At 39.4% G+C, this 17,831-nt stretch overlaps 2 protein-coding genes across 3 annotated transcripts; one reads left to right on the plus strand and one right to left on the minus strand.

Annotated features, from left to right (window-relative positions):
• Positions 1–285: 285 nt before the first annotated feature.
• Positions 286–14,461, minus strand: LOC136257449 (leucine-rich repeat-containing protein 69-like). The gene is made up of 6 exons (XM_066050666.1): positions 14,253–14,461; positions 14,079–14,205; positions 2,528–2,600; positions 2,009–2,204; positions 885–986; positions 286–827 (listed from the first exon to the last, which is right to left on the minus strand). The coding sequence occupies exons 1-5, from the start codon at positions 14,430–14,432 to the stop codon at positions 948–950; spliced, it is 615 nt and encodes a 204-aa protein (XP_065906738.1). The 5' UTR covers positions 14,433–14,461; the 3' UTR covers positions 286–827; positions 885–947.
• Positions 14,369–17,782, plus strand: LOC136257448 (DPY30 domain-containing protein 1-like). Of its 2 annotated transcripts, none has more exons than XM_066050664.1 (5): positions 14,369–14,508; positions 14,556–14,681; positions 16,248–16,392; positions 17,275–17,328; positions 17,380–17,782. In XM_066050664.1, exons 1-5 carry the CDS (start codon positions 14,416–14,418, stop codon positions 17,694–17,696), a joined length of 735 nt encoding a protein of 244 aa, XP_065906736.1. In that variant the 5' UTR covers positions 14,369–14,415; the 3' UTR covers positions 17,697–17,782. The 2 variants fall into 2 exon arrangements, with proteins under 2 accessions (XP_065906736.1, XP_065906737.1); XM_066050665.1 differs by having other exon boundaries at positions 17,419–17,782.
• The last annotated feature ends 49 nt before the right edge of the window (positions 17,783–17,831 follow it).

Consider the following 17,831-nt stretch of genomic DNA (forward strand, 5'->3'; position numbering starts at 1 on the left):
GAAGCAGCGTATGTTAAGGTATGCGATATGAACAAGTGATGTTGTGTATGTGTGTTGTGTGCTAGGCTACTGTTGGGGAGGCGCTGAGAGAGGGATTAGCTGAGGTGGCGTTAGTTAGACCTAATGACCCCATCGAGTACCTATCGTCATGGTTACTACAGTACAAGAGTACTGTAGTAACTATCGAGTACCTATAAGTACCTATCGAGTACCTATCGAGTAACCATCGAGTACCTATCGTCATGGTTACTCAGTATCGTCATCAACTCTGCATGAATGTAAACATTACGCCATAGCAAGCTGGCTGTGAATCAAACTGAATTATTGTATTTGCTAGGAGTACCACAAAGGCACTCACACATCGAAACATTATGGCACCATTGTAAAGCATAACTAGTACTCTGAAGGAAGTAGACATCTGTTTCTTAAGGAAATATGTTAAAAGAATGATGCCACTCACCAACATTAGCATTAACTGCAGTACTATTGGCAGCAGTAAGTATACGGTCGATAATGGCGCACAGTCAAACTCTTCTTCAATCTTGTTGATGACCATGGAAGTCTGGTTCCCTTTTGGAGTAACCACAAGTACACTGTCAGTAGTGTAGGCAATATCTAGTTGCTGTCCAGTTTCATAATTCTCAATGGCACAGTCATCAATATAACAATAAGGCATTGTGGTCACTTGTTGGAGATCAGGAGCACCACTGCCATCAGCCGGTGGTTGAGAGGAGCATTCTTGAGCTGCTGCCACTGGTACTTCCTTACTAATGGCAAGGAAGAGAATGATGAACAGAGCACGATAAATCATCAACCTTCTTCACTGACTACAATGAAACACACTAGCAAATCAATGGGAATTAGTGTGACTAACACCACAATACCTGTGATTAGTACTGTAGGTAATGGTGTAAAGTACAAAGAGAAATAGTGACAATGTACTGACGTCATTTGTTAGAATCCCTGAATGTCATATTGTGCCTTTCCTGTGAGACAAAGGATGTTCTAATGCTTGCAATTTTAGTGTGACAGTCAGTACAGAATACTGATAAATAATGAAATGCAAATACAAAATACAAATATAAATTTGGAAAAAAAAACAACAACAGCAGCAGCAATAGCAACACATAGAACAACTATCTTATTGTTAGGATTTTATACTAGACAAGCAGCACATCACTTTAAGTCATTCAGACAGCTACTAGCTGTACATGCTTTTTAGTCAATTGTTGCTTTAAAAAAACAGCTCATAGCAATATATGTATCAAAACTGCTGTACAACACTCTCATTATAGCACTGGCATTCCACTGCTGTTTGAAAGGTATTCTGTCCACATTCCACTGACAGCTATGTAGATTCCACCTTCAAAAACTAACCTGTTACTTACAGTTGTGTACTTCATCACCCTAAGACTTATGGTAGTTGCATCTGCTTCTTGTGTGATCAATCTTAAAACAGTTGTACTAGTTGTACCAGTATGGCTATAAACTAAAACCGTGCAGTGTTGACATGGCACTAAACTAAGTACAGCATGCCACAGATCTATGCACACAAGCTCCTATTAATTCAGTAAAGCAATCGTTTGCTACCCCCCGAATGACTCGTGAAGACATCTTTCTTAACTTGACTTATGAAATGGAAAAAGACCAGAGGTTAAAACTTGTATCACAACATGAAATCAATACATGCAAACACAGCTATACCATAGTATAGATTGGATGCACAGAGGCCAGGTAGTCAAAGTGTCTTGCCACTTTTGGTGAAATCGAAACATGGCATTTGAAGCAATCAGTAGGGGTCTATTCCGCCAGTTTTAATGTCCCAGTACAACAGAATCCCATACATGTGTGGAATTCACAATCTATGGTCAAACTTACTATGATGTCCTTGCACCTCATGCAATCACAAACACATACACGTGCACATGTACTCTACTGTAGTGTACTGTACTGTACTGTACTGTACTGTACACATACACACAACACACACACACACACACACACACACCTCAGGTAAAGTTTCCAAACAGTTCTTATGAACATATAACTTCACTAGCAGCCGACATTTCCCGATATCCTCAGGCAATGACACTATCTCATTATCATCACAATGTAGTTGTCGTAGTCGTGGTAACAAGGTTACCTCATCAGGCAGACCAGTCAGGCAGTTACAACTAACACTGAGTACTTGTAGGTTTGTTACACTGTAGTTAAGGGGGCATTATCAAGAGAACAATTGCATAAATTGATTATTAGTTTCTCATCCAGCATTATTCAATATAACAAACATGGGTAAACATACATATATGGATGGTTGAATTAAAGGTCACATAAATCAAAATTTCTTAACTAGCCACCAATGGTTGAACTAGAGTATATTCTACAGACAATCAGCTTTGGTGCTTGCACACCAGACTGTTAACCTCGACCAACGTGTTAAATGTGGATGTGATAACATCGATATGGTAGGAAAAACAAAAACTCTAGCAGGAAAGAAACTAATGATCGTGTACCCAATACAACTCACAATTTGATCTGTGACGGTAGTTGTTGTAGTTGATTACCATTACAGTTTAGTGTGGTCAGCTGGTGTAGACCAACTGTGTGAACAATGGATCACATGATATGGTACAGTATATTCGTACATCCTAATACAAGAGGCCACAAGATTAGTATATTAGGCACACACATGTATATATTGTAACATACTAAATTATATAAGAGCCCACGAGGTATAGTATTGTAACACCCTAATGTAAGAGCCCATGAGGCACAGTATAGTAGCACATCCCAATGCAAGAGCCCACAAGGTATATAGCAACACATCGCAATGTAAGAGCCTACATGGTACCGCATAGTTTAAATACTTCAAGGGGGATATTTTTGAGGTGAACAGTTGTAATAAATTTTCACGGATTTACAGATAATCCCATTGTATATGACGTCTACACATTTCCAGGATAAAATTTTCACTGTTACCCCAAAAACTCGAAATCAGAGAAAATTTTCTTGAAATAAATATGTAGGCTATACGATATCAAGACACGCAGTAGTGTGTCATGTGGACAAGAAAGCCGGCACACCACACCGTGAGTATATTTACAGGAACAAACAAAATGTGATTTTCACACATACGTAGCTCCGTGTTCCCTTCTTGAGTTGGAGTCAATTTAATGCCACAAACACTCCACCTTCAGCACCCAACATACCAAATTTGAACAAGATTGCCTAGCACAATCATGAAATAAAAGCCTTCAAAATTCAGCTTAATTTCTTCATTTTTTTTCTTCGTTTAAACAGGGCTCGGGTTGCCTTACAAAAACCATTACAAAATGCAAATGCATAGCTTGCTTTTCTTGAGCTTTGGTCTTTAAGAATGTATTGTGGAATAATCACGTACCAAGTTTGGTGCAAATCTGGTTAATAGTCATAGAGCTATGGACAACTATTTGTGTTAAAAAAGGCCGACTTGTTCTCATGCCTGCAGGCCAGTCAGTACAGGGTAAACTACAATGGGAATAATTTTAAAATCAGTATGCGTATAGGTTAACCATCATAGCTCAAACCTTTTGTGGTTTAAAAGAAATCCTATTGACAGCTACAGGGTTACAAGGCAAAAACTAAACTGTAAATTGAGGGGTTGAAATACTCTAATAGAACAGCCACCATAGGGTAAAAAGGTACTGTACATGAAAAATGTGAACCAGGGACCTCCAAACTGAACATCAAAATCCTTCACCACTGAGCCGCTGCTATCATGGCTGATCACCCCATTTAATTGCTGCTTTATAAATCAAAATTCTCTAAAATCCGTAAAGTTCATAATTTCATAGACCTACAATCTAGATTGTTCTAGAACATTCTGTGTGTTCTATTAGAAATCCTCAAAAACGATGTGTTCTCTATTAGAACACTACAAAAGTAATCAAATAATATCTTGTGTAGTACAATACTATTTACATCTTTTCTAGTGTTCCATCGAAACAAAGCCCGATATTTAATATTAGAGATTCAACTTTTCTGAGTTTTACTGATACCGATTCGATCTAGGAAATATTATTACCAATCTACCGATATTGTACCGATCTGACAATAGTAATCTGATGTGATGACTGATCTTGCACAGGTAGTACTTATAATCTAATTGGTCAATTCTTAGCTGAATAATGATCACAGCTCTGTTACTGGAGTCAATAAGAAATGGTGGTGTGGCCTCAGTTACACTACCCAGACAATCGTCAATTTTAATGCATGCTCCTACCAAGACTTGCTTGGAATGGTTTGTAGCAGAGATTCTAATAGTTTAGTCAATTTGATATGGTGTAGCACTATTCATTGTTTTCACCTCTGGTAATTTCAAGGGTAAGTTTCAGTAAGTAAAACAACTAACTTGTGTTATTTATATGGCTTCTCATAGTTTTCAATGGGCACAGGCAAAGAAATGGTACTATACTTTAGTAGCTTATTTCATAAATGGAGTAGAGAAATGATAGAAGAAGTCTAATATGTTTGAAGACATGATGATCAGAATAATCGGTATTATGAATCAGTGGCTTCTACTAAAAATTGGTTCTACCAAATTGTCGAGATTGGCACCGATCCAATACTAGATTGGTAGATCAGTACATCTCTATTTAATATAGCCATCTTGGTAGAGATCAGCGGGGAAGCTAGTACACTACTATTACCTACTCACGCCAATCATCATCATCATAATCATCATAATAAGTGCTATTCTAGGCAATTTTGTTGATGCCTTGTGCCTCCGTTATGACTTAATCTACCTTCTCACTGAGTGTGTAGTAAAGATCTTTCTGTGCCCCACGCCTTTAGCTACTTTTAATATCTTGCACCATAATGATGTAAGAGATCTGACTGCCATATTGTTATCTGAGGTGTGTCATGATATGCAAATTGAGTCCCACCTGCAATAGCTCTCTTGGGAGATTTTGTGCCATTGTTCTGCTATGGTTGAGGATGATGCTAGAGTGAATATCCGGGCTGCAGGATTTTGGCGATGCTCACATCATAAAAACTTTTTTATGTAAACAGCTTGCAGCAACCAATCATTCTTCCACCCCCTTGCTGCCACTTTTCGTCGACATGAAGGTGAAAAGCATCATGCCTATGAAGAATGCATATGTGAAATTGAACATGGCAGTTTACCCCCATTGTTTTTCCAGTTCTGGTGGTATGGGTACAGCTGCTACCGCAATGTATAAGCACCTGGCTCATTTGTTGAGTGCTAAGTGAAATTCCCCATATTCTTCAGTGATAGGCTGGTTCCAGTGTTGTTTGGGGTTTCCCTGGTCCATTCCTTTGTGAGATGCTTAAGGGGTTCAGGTTCCACTTCTCGGTCTTCCCTGCTATCGATATTGTTGTTGATGAGGGGAGGCTTGCTCCGCCCTGATCCCTAGGCTTGTATTGTAGGCTCTGTTTAGAACTTTTTCTGTAGTGTTTAGGCAAAAACATTTCATAGTTGAGACATGGAGGTGGAAGGGAGTGCCATTAGGGCCGGCATAAGTTCTTTTAAAACTTATCACATTTAGCATGCAAATTTGAGAGACTCTAATAGAATAGTTACTGCAAAATCTTGATAGACAAATAGTATAGAGAATAAATGCAATAACTGGAGTGACCTACATGACCTACCAATTTCTCATATCAAGAACTGAACACAGTAAGTCATGTTTGTCTATATTGTCTGGAGCTGATTCCTTCAAAACTTTCCTCACAAAGGTATAATCAACCATGGGTTACTACTAAAACAAAACAGATCTCTATAAGGAAAAAGAGTCTGTATAGAAGAGCCCGTCTATCCAATCACCATCAAGACTGGACTGCATATTACAACATTAAGAAGTTGGCACAGTCTGAATGTCAAAACGCTGATAACAATCAATTTGCCTCTGTTTTTACTAGAGAAGATACAATATTTATTCCTAGTATATCTGGAGATACCTATCCTGCTACGATACCTGTTAATGTCACAGTTAATGGTGTGGAGTCTCTTCTTTCAAATTTGGATCAAAGTAAAGCTGGAGGACCAGATGGACTACCTGCCTGATTCCTTAAAGAAATGGCTATGGACCTCACACCCTCGTTGACTTTAATTTTTCTAGCATCACTACACAAAGGAGATGTTCCAGTGGCTGGGAAAAAACACAAGTTGTGCCGATTCACAAGAATGGTGATCGTTCCTCTCCAGCTAATTATACGTATGTAGATCTGTTTCTCTAACTAGCATTGTAAGTAAATCACTAGAACACATCTTGTCAACCAGCATATAATGCTCATTTGGATAAGTATAATGTTTTATGTATGGAGCAACATGGATTCCGTAAAAGAAGATCTTGTGACACACAGTTAATATCTACAATACATGATTTTGCAACCAGTTTAAATAACAGTGGACAAGTTGATGCCATCTTGCTAGACTTGTCAAAGGCTTTTGATAAAGTTCTTCATGTTAGATTATGTCATAAACTATTCAGTTATGGAATTAGAGGAAGTACACTAAGGTGGATACAAAGTTTCTTGTCAGGAAGACCTCAACAATTGTACTTAATGGTAAAGAAAGTGATTCCCGCAGTGATCAGTATTGGAGCCACTTCTCTTCTTGTGCAATATAAATGACTTGCTCAAATATGTAAAGTCCAGCATAAGATCATATGATGCATTAATATACTAGGAAATTCATTCTAAAGCAGATCAGGGTATCTTACAATAGGATTTGTATATGCTAACCCAACGGGCATCTACACTGTACATGGCAAATGACACACTAAAGAGAAGATCACAAACAAACTATCCCCTCTTGTTTACTCCTACTACATGAACAGTAGCTACACCCATACAACAGGCTGATCATGCCAAATATCTTGGAGTGACCATAGACAAAAATCTAAATTGGAATGAGCACACAAGGCAAGAAGGCAAACAAAGTAAAGAGGGTTCCTTCAGTTTAATCTTAAGAAGTGTTCACCAGATGTGAGTGCTACTTGATGCCTGTTCTGCACCCAATATTAGAATATGCCAGGTCACCATACCATCAATACAATGTACAGTACAAGCGATAGAAGTGGTACAAAGACAGATATGTGTAAATAAGTATGACAGGTATGTAAGCGTATCGGAAATGATTAGTATACAGTACTTGGATGCCCACTTAAGAAGCAGATGCAACACTTTGAGAACTTTTATGATGCATAAAATTATGAACAACTTGGTAGATGTACGTACCTACTGATACAATTCTGTTACCATCAACATTACACAGCTGACAGGACATACTGAGAAACTTCAACAGCCACCCTGTAGAGTGAATGCATATGCCTACTCCTTCTTTCCACTAGCAATCACCCCAGTACCTGATAGTTCACCGGATTTACCAACTTTCAAAGACAGACTATATATTCTATACTACTCACTTGTCACACTATGTACGACAATATTCATATCTGATTATTGGCAGGTAATAAATGGCTTGTGTTTTTCTTCATCAGATAACAGATTTGTTAGTTGTAGTCTAAAAGCAGTGGCCAGTGGATCACAACAGCAAGCTATTTACATTTCAATTACCAGATGGGGCACATATATGGTTGCCATGTGAAAGTCAAAGCTAAAGATGGACTCACACGAAATTACACTCCGGTGTTGCCAATTGTCAGCAACACTAGAGATGACTACCATCAAGTTGCTGGTTAAGCTCTACAGTGATTGATGAACGCCACGCTACTTGTCCTCTCTTTCAATTGGTAAGTATTTCTTGTTGTACTCACCATAAAGGCTTCTTCCTGTTAGCAAGAGAAAGAGTAAACTCCATTATTTACTCTTGATAGTGTCATGACAATAACATGTTAATTTGTAGTAATCGTTTTATATCCATATATGGCTTACATTAGTTTTGTAATTGTGGTTATATGATGCTTGTGTGTTTGATTACAATAAGTTACTGAGTAATTTGTGTGAGTTGTGTTGCTGCTTTACATTGATGCTGAAACCCGGGAGAATGGTGACCGGCAGCCAAGGAATTGCCCTTCCTGAACCTCTCCAAAACACAGATGTGAGATCATGGTTTCGATGTTATGAAGTGTACTGCACTGCAAACAACTGGAACGATGGAAATAAGCTTGTACGTCTCCCTACATTGTTAAAGGGACGAGCATGGACAATCTACAAAGCCTTAGGAGTAGAACAGATGGATCCGTATGCCCATTAGAAGGATGCCAACCCGCTTAAGTGCATGAGAGAAGCTGGCGAGCAGACAGCTTCATGGGGGTAGTAAAAGCGTCGATAAGCTCGCTCGAGATCTGGAGAAGCTACTGGACCAAGCTCCACCTGGACTACCAGATGCAATTAGGGACAAAGAACTGAAATTTCATTTAATGAATGCTCTATCAGACAAGATGTCCTTGCAGCTTAAACTGCTGCCAGAAGAAGGATACATGTCTATTATTGCTAAAGTAGTGGAGCTGCTCCAAATGTACCAAAATGCAGAGACGAAGGAATCCCTAACGCACATCAACCAGTCTACTACTACCAATGATGACAGACTCAACAAATTGGAGAAGGCGGTGCTACAAGTGATACAACAGCTAATGGCCTAATCTTCAATGGATCGCCAACCTATAGATAACCCAATCAAGTGCTTCAAGTGTGGACGACAGGGACACATCTCCAGGAATTGTAGAGCAAGAAACATCGAATTCTTTAAATCTGGAGGTAGAGGACACATTGCTCACCAATGCTGGACTCAGCAGGGAAAAGGAAGAGGGGGTGCTCTGATACGCTGAGCTGGGAGCACTCCCAAACCTTAGTAAGTGCTGACTGTGTACCTGTACTATCACTAAATACAAACACTATTAAAACTGCATGTGTATTAGGTAGAATATGTGATAATTCTGTACATGTATTATTAGACTCTGGAGCTTCAGGCTCAGTCATACGTACATGCTTCCCACGCCCACACACCAACTTGGCTCTTACACACACCACACTTCTTAGTGCAGATGGTAGACAATTGACTCTACCAGGTACAACCACAGTAGACCTAGGAGTGCTCAGAGTTCCCCACAACTTTGTTGTGATCAACGAGCTATCAGTCCCTGCCATACTACGCTGTGTTTTTTTTAACTAAGCATCATCACCATAGACTTTCAAACAGGTGTGTTCTACTGTCTTTTCTGATAGCATGCAGTCCCACAACGTTCGCCTTCAACATGTCCTTAGTAGGTTTCAAGCAGCGGGTTTTACCTTGTGCGGGCCAAAATGTTCATTTGGCTATAGCTCTGTATCCCATCTCGGTTTTGAGTACTCATCCAGTGGAGTCAGTCCTGAATCAGAAAAAGCTCAAGTAATAATCAAGCAGATGTCACAGCTCCTCTCACGAAACTTACTGGATCACGGACCCCTTTTATGTGGGAACAAGCCCAGCAGACAGCCTTTGATTCACTACAACAAACTATGGTTTCTCCAGTCTCTACCAGTATTTGACTACCATTATCTGGATGATTCTTTCATCCTGACGAATGATGTATCAGACACAGACTTGGGGACTGTTCTGTCCACTGGATGAAACACTGTAGTAGAATTTGCCAGTGGCACTCTTTCTACATCTGAGCAGAAGTACACCACCACTGAAAAAGAGTGCTTAGCTATTCTGTGGGCTATTTGTAAATTTCATCATTATTTGATTGGAGCTTACTTTACCCTAGAGACTGACCATAAGCCCTTAGAATCTTCTCAAAAGAATAATGCACACTCACAGCGATTAGAGGGTTGGGCTCTGGAACTTTGAGCATATGATTTCCCATACAGGACATTGCAACCAGACGACAGATGCCTTGTCAAGGCAACCTCTCTGCCTGGTTACTGCCAACCCCGCCCTAGATGTCTAGCAGTTATAGAAGCTCAAAGAAGTCACCCAACATTGCGACAATCATTGATCAGTTTAGGCATGCCTCAACTGGCCTGTCACCTTATGAGATCCTTTTTGGTACTAACCCTCCCGTTCTTCACCTTCCAACCCTAAGCAAAACTGCCATTCTTGACCCTGCTGCTTACAACGTATCACTTCAGAACAAATCATTAGAGTTAAGGGAGATGGTGGATGCAGACATTATCAAATCATCACATGATCAAAAATGTTCCTACAACTATTGCACACATGAGACATTTTCAGTAGGACAGCAAGTGCTCTTGAAAGACCCGACAGCACAAAAACTGGATCCTCACTGGACAGGCCAATGGACAGTCACAAGCTTAAGAGTCCTCTAACCATAGTCATTCAGAAAGGTGGTGTCACAAAGGTGGTGTCACAAAGGTGGTGTCACAAAGGTGGTGTCACAAAGGTGGTGTCACAAAGGTGGTGTCACAAAGGTAGTGCATATCAATCGCCTACGTCCCTTGCAGGAGACCTTGGTGAGTAATGACAGTGATCAATTGAGGAGCCCACCACTCCTCAATCACCTAGATGACAAAGATTCTCATACTAGCACTACAACCTTTTCCACTTTTACAACTTGAAGTGAGGCCCGTAGAGCGATATGGCCATACTGAAAATTGAGAAAATCTGCCTAAAGTGTCGTACTCACTGCCTTGTCTTTTCCATCTGTTTTACGTTTACTCTTTCTGCAATGGGTAATGACATTAGGATGTTAATTTGTAGTAATCGTTTTTATATCCATATATGGCTTACATTGGTTTTGTATTGCGATTATAAGATACTAGCATTGTTACCTGCCCTACGTGCAGGTATGGGTTATGCATGATTTGACTGTACATGACACACACACACACACACACACACACACACACGCACGCACACACACACACACACTTACTAAACATGTTACTACAAAGAGATAATTAGGACAATTGTCTATCATCATCCCATTTGATTAGTATACACCCCTGAAATCAGAACACCTTGATAATTAGGACAATTGTCTATCCTGTTGTATTAGTGTACACATATTTAGGCTCTTGAAATCATGCAGAACACCACACTGATAAGCACACTTTAGCATGGTCCTAAGGTGTCCAGAATAGAGGGATTCCACTGTTAATGAAGTATCCCATTTTTAAACACTCTTAAGTCCTGTAATATGTGCATGGATCTAGTAACAAAAGGTATGTAATATTTAAAACCAGCTCAGTTATTTCTATCCCATTGTGCAGACAAAACAAAGAAAAATGGCTGTTTAATGGCTGGGAATGATAGGGCTTGAGCAGCAATATAAATGCAATTTACAGCATATTTCTGAGGTGTGAATAAACACAATGTATTTGCTGCTGTGTCTCGGAGTTGTTCTTCATTTCTTGTTACCGGGTCTAGACGGGCTTCTCTTCGAGCAGCTGTGTCTCGTAGTTGTTCTTCATTTCTTGTTAAAGGGTCTGGACGGGCTTCTCTTCGAGCAGCTGTGTCTCGTAGTTGTGCTTGCCATCGTTTATTCCTGTCTTGTCGTTGAATTCGTTTGCGTCTCTTTGCCTGAGACGCGCGGAGTGAAGACGTTGATCGCTTGAGCTTTGGCATTGTACTGTACAACACTATTTGAAACGTATGTAAAGCACGTATTGATTTGCTACAACAACACTCGAGTTGCCAGATGATGGGCGTTTAATTTTGCTAAGGTCCCGCCTCGATACGTGCTTTGCATGCCAAGATATGATGAGCTAAAAGTCGTGTTTTAAAAAGGTGTTAACACAAAAGGTACTGAGTAGAAAGAAAAAAATCTGTCAACACGTGGATTTGAACCCACGACCTCTTACATGCTAGTCAGGCGTTCTACCACTTGAACAGTATGCGCTGTGGTTTTCAAAGGAATGTTGCTCAAGTTTTCTCTACACCTTGGCCTTCTACGTGCTGTAGAGACCGAACGGAAGCATGCGTGAACTCGTGATAACAATCTTAGAGTAGGCGGATGATGAGCGCTTCATTATCAGCACAGACTATGTCGATTCGCGCCAAGTCTGGTGAGTAAGCAGCGTGACCGTCAGACAGACAGACAGACAGCTTTATATATATAGACTTGTGTGTTTGATTACAATGAATTACTGAGTAATTTGTGTGCGAGTTGTTGCTGCTTTACAACATTATACCTAACTTGGAAGGAATTTACTTTGTTATAAAACACTATTGTAAATAACTACGGGCACTACATATATCTACTACAACTTTATATAGCCATGAACAAGCATGCACAAAGTTATATCAGTATAAATTGTAGTGTTTTATTGATAATTGGATTGGTATCGAATGAGAGCCGATATGGTATCAATTGGTATCGGTTATTCCGATACCAACAATCAACATAATGCTATGCTAGCAAAACTTGGGATATAACAGGTTGGAAATAGAGTTGAGTATTATTCTAGCACAAGGAATTGCTTTGTTAAACATTGAGCAACCGCTACTTACTTTGTTTGCATGAAAAAGATTGAAATACTCTAATAGAACAGTCACTGCACAATAAAATATTAATAGAGCAGTCACATAGCTGATTATGACTTGAGAGGTGTGGAAATTGTATGGCTAATATTAGCATCGGTATCTGTATCGGTAAAAATTTACTGCTAGGTATCGGATCGATAGGTACTTTTATGTATTGGTGGAACCCTAATAAATTGGCTTTAGTATCGCATCAGTAGGTATCTTTCTGCATTGGTAGAGCACTTGTTTGTCTTATATCATCTTCATTGCATTTATAAATAATGATTTGTGTAAAAACAAACACCAAAGCCAGTTTGTGGTTGGCTTTTGGTATATATTTAAAATACAAAATAAGTGAAATTCATGCAAAAACAGCCAAGCTGTATAAAAAAGGGCGCGGCCTTCAAAAAGCCTGGATGAAAAAGTTGTGAAATCAAAGGTGGCAGCCAAGAAATGGCTGCAATGGTTTGGATGATAATAAAGTTTATGAATGCATGAAGAATTTATTATCATCCCATCATTGCAGCTATTTCACGGCCGCCATTATTTCACAACTTCTTTCACCCAGAAGGCTGCACCCTTTTTATAAGCTTGGCTACAACACACCCTACATCAGGTACAGTACACAATATTTCCAAGGTATAGTAAAGTTGTGATAACATTTTCATGGGATTTGCAAACAAACCTAAATGTAATTATATGGAGGTCTAGGATAATTTTCACTGCTAACCCCAAAACCTCAACATCAACGTTGTACGTTGTAGCAGCACTGTTGTAGCTACTGATCTAACAATGTGCTAGCAAAGGTGTGTTTCGCTATCTCCTGCAATGCCGAGAGCGACTGCATGTATTTTACTTTTTCAGCAGCAGAGGTTATCACGTATATCAAAGTATTTGGCCAAATCCATCGCGAGACGATGAACTAGCTAGCTGCCATGACTTGCGAACAGGAAACCGGTTGGAATGGATGTCGCTATCCCAAGGAGTGCTTACAACTGTGGGACACGTATTCCTAGGAAGATCAAGATCTCCAAAGTCAGCTTGATCTTTATTGTGTGGTGGTACGAACTGACCTTCATCTCAATGTGCTCATGTGATCATCTAAAATAATTGGCGAAAAAAAACTTTGGCGAATTGAACGCTATTCACCAAATTCGCCAAAGTTCTTTACCGCCAAAGTTTTTTTACTATACGGTAACACATTTTCAAGGTGGAAATTTTGATAAACTTAGCAATGTGGCCATTATGCAAATGAGAAGCCATAAATAAGACACCTTTCCTCCATATAAATTGTGACTCCTCTAGTCACCATGTCATTTGGAGAGTACAGGAGATGTAGAGCATGGCAAACATAATGGTGGTAGGAAGAGATGGCTTGAAACTACCATTTCTCAGTACTGAAGTCGTGAAATAATCATCAATTAAAGCTCCCAAGAGTTGGGTATTGGCCAGACGAGGGTGACTGTTCACCAGACCTGTGCACTTGAGGTAGGGTCTGGGAGACAAGACTGAGTCTTACATGAACTTACATGTACCAAGTGTAGGGGAAAATTAGCATTCTGTTTGATGATGCCAACACTTCATGTGGACACTATTTCCCACACAAGGTAGACAAAGGAACTTGGAACACCACACTAACACTCACCTATACATACAGGATTAATGGATGATATCTTATTATGATACAAGTGGAGTTTCTCCAGTTTGCTCATGTGAGACACACACAGGGGGACGGTCTCAAACTCATTGTTGCCCAAATTTAGTTGTGAAAGCTAAAACACCAGTAACCATAGAAACAGTAATATACACATAACCATACCTCTTTTAGCAGGTCCAACTCAGTAGGAACACACGTGAGTTTGTTGTTACGAGCGGACAAGTTACGCAGACATTCTCCCAATTGTCCTATGGCCTTAGGCAACTCTACTAACCCCTTACTATCCAAGTTAAGGCTCTTAGGCCTACTAGCTAGCGCCTTCAATATGACTCGATCACTCATCGGAGAATTCCACAATCGAATGGTTTGTATACTAGTTACCTTAGCAACTAATAAAATGGAAGCAGCGTATGTTAAGGTATGCGATATGAACAAGTGATGTTGTGTATGTGTGTTGTGTGCTAGGCCACTGTTGGGGAGGCGCTGAGAGAGGGATTAGCTGAGGTGGCGTTAGTTAGACCTAATGACCCCATCGAGTACCTATCGTCATGGTTACTACAGTATAAGAGGAACAAAGAGAACACTGAACAGGTTCACGTGACTACTGTACTAAACTGTTTGTGCTGTACATCATTTGTGACTAGTTTGTGACCTTACTTTGTTCACCAGCCATCTGAGTTGGTTGTCCAACTTTAGGCCATGCAAAGATGACTCCCAGTTTCTCCTCACTCACCCACTCCACTTTTCACCTTGCTGCCTCGAAGTTCATTATAATTGATCGCATACACAAATGTTTCAATGTTGAGACAGACTAGCCAGAGTTTTAAAAAGATTTTAGAAAGGTGTTTATTTCTTTGATAATCATTATAGTGACGATTTGGGTACTTAAATGCAACCACCCACCCTCATTAAACTTGAGGGAGTGGCTGATGAGAAATTGGTGATCTCAATCTGGCCTTATCAGCTTGTGGTAAACACCTCGTACCTTTTTGTTCACTTAACTGCCTGTTTACACTAGCCATCTAGTTTGAACTATCTCGAATCAAAGCAAACTGTAAACATGTACCGTATCTGTCAAACTACTGTGAAATGGACTGGTTTGATCTAGTTCACTCCACTTACCCAGTATAAACAGATCCTGCAGTTCGATTTGACTTTAATAAACAGAGTAAAGATACAGAGAGCTACAGCTAAAATGGCAACTGTAATGATGAAATGAAGCAACAACAAAATATTTACTGTAGGTGATGATACAGAAGAACAACAAAAGGACACAAAACAAAACAGGTACACTTTCGATTGAATATGCAATCAACTCCACGAAATTGAGTGGTTGTCATCAGCACTTAAGACATTATCATGCCTACTAACCTGACGACTGTAGAGAGCAGAAATTCTTTAACTCCATCAGCAATCTCTACTTCAATGAAAATTATGATTGTGGGTTTAAGTTTTTTTTGCTGATTGGAGCAGGCCTGGCCTTTGTAATAATTTCTGCTCAAAACAATTGATCTGGATAACACTGAAGTAATCTCATCCAGAGCAATCTATAGTATGAACATGCTGTAATTGGGGGTATAAATATAGGCTTTCCTATACTGTTCAACAAGCTGACCTGCAGGAATGAAAAGGTTTCTTTATCTTTGCCCATCTGTTTTACTAAGTGTAAATATGTATATCTCTGAGCAGTTTAGTTTCCCTTATGACAATGTGCAGAGTGAATCCTGACTAAACAGGAATAGAAATTTTGGGACAAGTAAGCTGAACCATTTTTAAAAAGCAGTACCATGGTGAAAAGTTGGCCAGCTATGTCCCACACAAAAATATCCAAGAATATTTGTAGCATCGTAACATTGATATTTCTTCATTTTCTGGCCTTCCTTGTAGTGGTTTAAACAGATGCACATCCTTTCTACAATGGAAACTCTATTAGACACTTCGGACCAATAATTTTTGGCACAATTTAGCTAGTTGCAATGTTGAAGGGAGTTTTGTTTTGGGGGATAGAATGTATTGAGCTTATATGTTGTGGAGGTTTCTTCTGTTGTGTTCTTACTTCAGAGAGTTTGTTAAGAGAGACTCCACTATTTTATAGGAGCATAGGTCCCATAGTATATTGAGATCATCCATTGTTTACCAATCCTTGTTCTCACCCAGAGACTACTAGCTACATTAGTACAAGATGAACAGTTGGCTAAACAACAGGAGGAGCAAGCTAGGAACAAGGCCATGGAAGAAGAAAGAGAGCAAATTGAGAGAGATAAGTTGGAGAAACAACAGCAACAACAACAGTCATTAGAAGGTACGTACCTATCCAGTGATCCTGCAATGTTGTACATTGGTCAAATTGTGTTGTACAACAAAACCTGCAATAATGTGATCCCTTTTAACATTACTACTAGCCAAGGGTGGGTGCGACCAGTGAGTCGATCACCACTTTTTAGCTGACTTGAATAAAAAAAGCTTTCAAACTTCAAAATTAAAGTAGTGAACATGAAATACTTGTAGCAATTATTTAATGGCAACAGTTGATAGAAACAACACTAATCTAACCTAGGTGTCTTTCACCCAGAACAACTTCTGTTCTATTTCGTCCATATTAACCGCCTCTAAAAATAATCACTGTCATATTTAGGTTTGGCTTTGTTTCTCTTTGTAGCTACTTTTGGAAGCATTCCATTCACTTTATCTCTTCAACTCAAATTTGAGTTAAACAGTATTTCAGAGGTGCTTTTTGGTCAGTGTCAAACACTTGTCAGGTAGCTAGCTAGCAGTATTACAGCCCAGGGGGAACATTCCCCCAGACTCCCTAGCTAGCTTTGACAGTATTAGGACTGAGCCTTACACTTTCACTTTTACTCTGATCTGACGCCCCTGCTACAAACTTAATTTTCATGCAGTATGACTGAATCTCATGTTTGTTTCTATTCTAAAAGAATGTTTACGATAATATGTACAAACAAGTGATTACGTCACTATTCATAGGATATCCAGAAAGATTTTGTTAAGGATATCCGGATAGTAAAATTGGTATATACCCATTTTAGCCCTGCTGTGAAGTAAGGTCACCAGTCTAAGCCAGACACTCTACAAACTAATAATTATATTTACTACATTATAATTAGCTTTGCCAATTCTATTTTTACTGTTTGACATGTATTGTGTTTCTGATATCCACCTACAGTTACTGTAGAGACTACTACTACTACTATCCCACAAGACACTACCACATCGTCAGGTTAGTGTCATCATCATGTGTGTTTGTTGTGAACTATGTTGTTATGGATAGATGTACCATCACATGATGCTACTACCTCTGAATCTACAGCAGACCAGCCACATACCTCTGATCAACAAGATGAAGTAAAACCAACCAATCAGGACACACCTACCGATAAACAACCAACCAATCAGGACACACCTACTGATAAACAACCAACCAATCAGGACACACCTACTGATAAACAACCAACCAATCAGGACACACCTACTGATAAACAACCAACCAATCAGGACACACCTACTGATAAACAACCAACCAATCAGGACACACCTACTGATAAACAACCAACCAGTGAAGGAGAAACAGTGGAAACTGACTCATAACCTGACCACACCCACTTGTGTTTATGTAGTGTTATAAAATGTGATGTAAGCATGCAAACAAATTCACTTCATTGACATTGCCAAAAGTGTCTACAATAATTTTCTGTAGAAAGACAATGTGAAAAAGTGTATCAG

The sequence above is a fragment of the Dysidea avara genome, chromosome 6 (assembly GCF_963678975.1).
Source record: "Dysidea avara chromosome 6, odDysAvar1.4, whole genome shotgun sequence".
Taxonomy (NCBI): domain Eukaryota; kingdom Metazoa; phylum Porifera; class Demospongiae; order Dictyoceratida; family Dysideidae; genus Dysidea; species Dysidea avara.

Coding starts and splice junctions, on each gene's coding strand:
- LOC136257448 (XM_066050664.1), top strand. CDS start 14,416: ATGACTCGATCACTCATCGGAGAATTCCACAATCGAATGGTTTGTATA. Junction 14,682..16,247: donor ACAAAGAGAACACTGAACAG/GTTCACGTGACT, acceptor GTTCTCACCCAG/AGACTACTAGCTACATTAGT. Junction 16,393..17,274: donor ACAACAACAGTCATTAGAAG/GTACGTACCTAT, acceptor ATCCACCTACAG/TTACTGTAGAGACTACTACT.
- LOC136257449 (XM_066050666.1), bottom strand. CDS start 14,432: ATGAGTGATCGAGTCATATTGAAGGCGCTAGCTAGTAGGCCTAAGAGC. Junction 2,205..2,527: donor CTACCGTCACAGATCAAATT/GTGAGTTGTATT, acceptor CCTTAACTACAG/TGTAACAAACCTACAAGTAC. Junction 987..2,008: donor GTTTGGAAACTTTACCTGAG/GTGTGTGTGTGT, acceptor TTTGTCTCACAG/GAAAGGCACAATATGACATT.